Here is a 6310-nt window from a genome sequence, read left to right as displayed (position 1 = left end):
GTTGGGCAATCCTACTTCCGTAGTGATACTGCCTCGGAAACCCAAGGAGGGGTCGCTATGAGTCAGGGGCAACTCGATGGCAAATAACAACAACATAGAATCTTTGACCAAAATGCTCAGTGGTGGTAGCTGGGTACCATCCAGTTCCTGTGGTCTCCTGGCAAAGGAGGCAGTTTAATGAAAGGTTTTTTGAACAGGGCCATCATCTAATTGCCCTTGTTAAGGAGCTTACCATCTATTACAGGCTTATTCAGTCTCCTTTTCACTTGCTCAATCCTCAGCATCATTAGGTAGGGCACCTTTTCCTATTTTGCAGATGAGGAAACGCAAGGCTTAGAGAAGTTAAGTGTCTTGCTCATGGCCTTAATGCTAATAAATCATGGAGCTTCAATTTGAGCCCCACTCTCTCTGACTTCAAAGCCCAAACCCTACCGTGAGTCTACTGTAATCATACAGATGAGAAGTAGTATGGACAGATGGACTGTGGATAGCCCAGAGCAGCTGGGGTAGGTGGAGCAAGAGGGAGAGGAAGAAGAGCAGGATACAGGACCATGGCCTCCCAGTAACACTGGGTCAGTGTGGTAAGGATGTGGCTGATAGGATCATCCTGACTCAGTAGAGTTTGGAAAGTGGCTGTGATTCAGGTTAAAGCAGGATAAGCTTCTCAGTTCTTATTCCAGACCTTTCCTGGAGTCATTGCGCACTACTCTTTTCTTTGTAAGCCTGAGTTTCTCCATCAATACAATGTTGTTGTTGTTGTTATGTGCCGTCGAGTTGGACCCAACTCATAGTGACCCCTCCTTGGGTTTCCGACGCAGTATCACTATGGAAGTATACGGAAGTAGATTGCCCCATCTTCCTTCCGAGGAGTGGCTGGTGGGTTTGAACCGCCAGCCTTCTGGTTAGCAGTCAAGTGCCTTAGCCACTATGCTACCAGAGCTCCCAATACAATAGGGCAGTGAAATGGCACATTACTGATGGGATTCTGAAGAAGTTCACAGCTGCTTAGGCTGGCTCAGCAGTACCTCCCAATCTAGCTCTTGTGAAATAGACCCTGTTTGATCATTCCAAGTGACAAATCCCCTCTGGGCAGAGTCTTAAAAGCTCAAAAAGTGTGCTTCCTCTTTTCTTCCACTTAGTAGATGCCTGAGAAGAAACCCTATCTCAGATCTGACTTCCTGCCCCCATATCTTTAATGGGCATTTTGGAGATAGTAAGTGGTGTGGCCATTCCTTCTGAACCATGAGTCTGTTTGAATTGAAGGTATTAGGAGAAATGTATCCTTAAGTATGAGCTTTCAATCAGATAAACTGTCATGATTTTACTCTCCTAAAGAACTTTTTCTTTGAAGAGCTCAATCATCTTCCCAAACAACCTACCAGCAAGTAGGCTTCACAAAAGTCTCATGGGCAAGCTGCAACATTTTGTTTTCTTTGAAATAAAGAGCACGAGCACTGTTGCGCACACTGTCAAAGGACCACCATCCCTTAGAGGTGTGTGTGAGAGAGAAGGTGCTGTGCCTCCATCTCCCCTAGAGCCAAGTGTGGGCAGAACCGGCACCACTGGATGATGTGGTCCACAGTGCCCCCTGGTGGTGCTAAGTATTCTGATGCTCTTTGTTCTGGAGAAAGGAGCTATGAATTGTTTTATATATTTTGTGGGCCAATTTCCCTCTCACTTGGGAAGATTTACTCCTGGACTAATCTACCCCTGGCATTTGTTCCATGTTCAGTGATGCCCTGAAGGCAGGAAGATTTGATCCTGTCCCAATATCTGAAAAAGGTTCAGAAACCAAGGGTGAGGAGACTCAGAAGGGGGTGCAAATGACTCTCTTTTTGGCATATTCTAGACTTGTCCTGTCCTAAATGATTACCTTGTGTGGCTATATTGTATTTGGAATGTGACTATTCTGATTTGAGATGAAAGTGCAAAAGATAGTGGATTTCAAAGACTTAGTATGAAAAAAAGGAATGTAAAATGTCTCTAAATTATTTTACATTGGTTACATGTTGAAATGATAATATTTTAGCTTAAATAAAATGTATTAAAGTTAATATTTCCTTTTACTGGTCACTTTGGCTACTAGAAAGTTTAAATTTAAAATGTGGCTTGTTTTAGATTTCTATTAGATAACATTGCTCTACACAGATGGACTTTTGGCCAAGAATAGAGTCCCATGTGATTAGAGCAATTCCAGGACTGCTCATAGATCAAGAAGAAAGATGGAATGGACTTGACCTTTGTGATTTAGTTTAAAAGGTTCCTGGAAGACCCTTCCCTCCCAAAGAGTGCCTGAAATCTCACTATTCAAAAGTCATCACTTAGGGTTCATCAGAACTTTTGAAAATACACCAAACCCACTGCCCTCAAGTCCATTCCTATTCATAGCGATTCCCATTGGGTTTCCGAGACAGTAAATATTTACGGAAATAGATTGCCCCGTCTTCCATCTGCAGGGTCTGGTGGGTTTGAACTGCCAGCCTTCTGGTTAGCAGTTGCATGTCTTAGGTACTCCACCACCAAAGCTCCTTTTGAAAATACAGGTACCCTGGAATTAAGAACCTAACACCTAGACTGAACAAGCAGGGATCACAAGATGCCCGCATGATAGAGAAGGGGCTTCTAAAGGAATTGGGGTGGGGGTGGGGGTGAGCAAAGAAGTTGAGGGAACAGATGTTCAGCTGGCTAGCCCTTTTTCCATCTGCGGTCGGCTCTCTGGCATTGAGGAAACCAGTCCTTGCAGGTTGATCTCTGCCCTACCTAAGCACTTCCTTCCTTCTTACCCTCCTTGTCCTCAGGGAATGAAGACTTTTGTGGTCCCCTAGGGCTTTGGGAAGAACCATATTAAAAAAATAATAATAATTTTTTTCCCTTTTCCTCTCTCCACTTTCTGAGTGGTTAAACTGAATGGGAAAGCTTGGCTTTCTATTGAAATATTCAAGCAAAGCTTTGTGTAAAGAGATCCTAGGCAGCTGAATATAGCATTAAGGTGTGGAATGTATGGAGCAGAATTTGTTCTGAAGCTTGGCATCCTTCAGACTTTTTTTTGGAAAGAACTGGTCGTGAGCTATATGAATCTGGTGTGATCAGTAGTCAAGCCTCTAAGGGGATAGCAGCAATTCTTCTTTAGGGGTCTCAAGGTGTGGATCTTGGGCAGGCTTTTCTAGAGAGGGTCTTACCCCTACAGACTTTGTTTCCTGTTTAGCAGTGTAATGTAATTAGTGTCATGTACATTCTTTCCCAGTATTTGTTGGATAACTTCTGTATGCTTAGCATTAAGTGAAGAATTAATGGGGATGTGTTCAAGTTGGGATTTGGGGACCTGAATGAGTTTACCTCTCACATAGCATTGTATTCTTAGACTTGAAATGCCTGGAATATTTTGCTTGGTTGGTTGATTCATTTTGTTTTCTCATACAGGCTTTTTTAAATTGGAAAGAGGCCAAATTGACTTGGAGTTTTTTCAAACAGTCTTTCTTGAAACAGATTTTGACAGAAGGTAAGTAGAAGGGCAGGATTTCTCTGAGCACTCAGGAAACTATGGTATCAATGAGGGGATTTTACAGGACTGCTGATGACCTAGATTAGACCACGTGCAGTCTAGAGCACCCTGGGCAGAAGAACCTCAGAAATCAGAGCTTTTGAAATAAGGGGAAGGAAACTGGCATTTACTTAGTTTCATGTTTTATTTACTTATATTGTTTAGTTTAAATCTCTCAATAGTCTTGTAAGAAAGATGTAAGCTATTTATTATGGATGAGGGAATTGAACATCAGTGAAGTCATATAACTTCACTACAGTAGTGAATGACAGCTTAATGAATCTAAGTCTAATTCCAAACCCCATGTTATATCATTTTAATGAATTTCTCATATACTCATACCTTACTTATCGACATGGTTAGGTTCCAAAGACCAAGTCATTATGCAAAAATTGGCATTACTCAAAAGTGAAAGATGACCACATCAGATCACAAAACAGAGGATGACTACATCATTACATAACTGCCAAATTTCATTATCATGTAATTGCCAAATTACATTATTACGTAAATGCCAAACCACTGAGAATCATGGCCCAGCCAAGCTGACACAGCCTTAACCATCACAGCCAGTGTTACTTTGGCCTCTCATCTCAGCATTCATTACTGCTGGGCATACTTTGTGAATAGCCAGATAGTAGGGTTTTTACTATCGTTATAAGTGAAAAGTATCAGATAATGAAATAGTTGATAAGTGAGGAGTAGTATAAGTGTTATCTCCAATTAAAGAAAACTTGTAAAATAGGGAAAGCTATCTATAATTTAACTGTCCTGTCATAGCTTTTTAATTATCTTCTTCTTTTTTTTTAGTCTTTTCTCCATTTATTGTGATGTTGCTTATTGGTCCTCATTGTGAGGATTTTTTTTTTTCTTTTTTTCAACTTCTTAAAGAACCACATTTATATCATTTTATATTTCTAAACGAGATTCACCCATGTGATAGTTTAATGTTGTGACAGAGTTCTTGGTGTAGAGGGCCAGCAAGGTGCTGAAAGTATACATAGTTTTGTATGTGTGTGTGTTAGTTTATTTATATCAAGCTTTGGCTCAGAGAATAAAGTTTAAGGTAGCTATAAATTGCTGAAGGTAGTAGTTCCACTCTCTATATAAATTTCCTATGTCTGTACATCTACTTGGAAACTCTGGTGGCGTAATGTCTAAGGCACTTGACTGCTAACCAGAAGGCTGGCAGTTCAAACTCACCAGCCATTCCTCAGAAGGAAGATTGGGTAATCTACTTCCGTAGAGCTACCACCTTGGAAACCTAAGATGGGTTGCTATGAGTCAAATCGACTTGACAGCAGTGAGTTGTTTTTTTTTTTTTTTTTTAGTCATACATCTACTTATGTATTACTGCAAGTATTTTTTTTTCTGACTTCTTTTCTTTTTCCTTTTTTCCCCCTTTACCCAAGTTAATGTATGTCTACTCTAGTTTTTGGTTTACCCTCCCTCCTCCATCCACCTGTGGTATTCAGCAAATAATATTTAATCTTTTGTGAAACCCTTTGCTTGACTTTTTTTTTTAATTTTTATTGTGATTTGGGTGAAAGTTTACAGAGCAAATGGACTTTCCATTCAGCAGTTCACATACACTTTGTCTCATGACTTTGACTGCAATTTCCCACAATGCAACAACTCCCCTCCCACTTCCTCCCCATAGTTACCTCTTCCCTGTGTCCTTCCCTCCCATGCACGCCTGCCTCCGAGCTGCCTTCCTGTGCATACATGGCCCTTCTATTCTCCCATGATTGATCTCTCCAAGGAGTGTATCTACCTAATGTAAATGTTCAGCCCATATGCCTATCTTTTGTTTGGCTAGAAGCCACAGGAGTGGGTTCAATTCCAGACCTGAAGGGCAGCTAGGGGCCATAGTCTCAGTGGACTATCAGGCTTCCATCAGGCTCTCAGACCAGCAAACTTGGTGCTTTTTTTTTTTTAAATGATTTTGAGTTTTGTTCCACATCATTCTCCCACTTTGTCCAGGGTCTCCTACATAGATCCCCCTCTGAGTGGTTGACAGTGGTAGCCAGGCACCATCTATTTCTTCTGGTCCCATGGTCATACATGCTGAGGATCGCATGGTATACCAGTTGCTTGGACTAATTGTTTCCATGCGTCTTTGCTTTTCTTTGTTCTTCTTTGCTCTGGATGAGGAGAGACCCATCGTTGCATCTAGATGGCCACTTGCAAGCCTTTAAGATCCCAGTTGCTACTCGCTAAAGTAGGATGTACTGCACATATTTTTAAAAATTATCTTTTAATTATAAAGTAATATAACCTAATTATAAAAATTTTAGAAAATATTCCATAATCCTGGCATTCTAGTACAACCTTTCTATTATTATTTTGGAATTTTTCTTCTCCTCCACTGTTAATAATTTTTCTTAGTTATGTATCCAGAGGGAAGTAACTCCCCCTATGTCTCGCTTTCCCTGCCTGCAAGCTAGGGGATTAGATCAGGAGGTGTCTTAAGGCTCTTTGAGCTCTGAAAGTGTATCTTTCTAACTTAAGCTTATAAAGTTGCTACTATAAAAGTGAAACTATGCAGAAGACTTTTGGGGGAAGTAAGAGTCAGTTGCTTGGGATGGCTGAGTGAAGGACCTTAACTGTAAGCTACTTGAAAGCAAAGAGTGAGTCATTCACCACTGTTTCCCCAGCATCCTGCCTGGGCCCTGTTGTTGTTGTTATGTGCCGTCGAGTCAGCCCCGACTCATAGCGACCCCTCCTTGGGTTTCCGAGGCAGTATCACTACGGAAGTAGGATTGCCCA

At 41.2% G+C, this 6310-nt stretch overlaps 1 protein-coding gene across 1 annotated transcript in view; it reads left to right on the top strand.

Annotated features, from left to right (window-relative positions):
- RFT1 (RFT1 homolog) overlaps window positions 1-6310 on the top strand; it is a 77092-nt gene that overhangs the window by 42018 nt on the left and 28764 nt on the right. Inside the window, exon 7 of the mRNA XM_007957938.2 lies at window positions 3421-3499. Within this exon, the coding sequence (XP_007956129.1) occupies window positions 3421-3499 (79 nt within the window). The remainder of the gene's footprint in view (window positions 1-3420; window positions 3500-6310) is intronic.

The sequence above is a fragment of the Orycteropus afer genome, unplaced genomic scaffold, assembly GCF_000298275.1.
Source record: "Orycteropus afer afer isolate SDZICR_OR568_19922 unplaced genomic scaffold, OryAfe1.0 scaffold00824, whole genome shotgun sequence".
Taxonomy (NCBI): domain Eukaryota; kingdom Metazoa; phylum Chordata; class Mammalia; order Tubulidentata; family Orycteropodidae; genus Orycteropus; species Orycteropus afer.
Note: the sequence above shows the minus strand (reverse complement) of the source record. Positions and strands in the feature narration are given on the sequence as shown.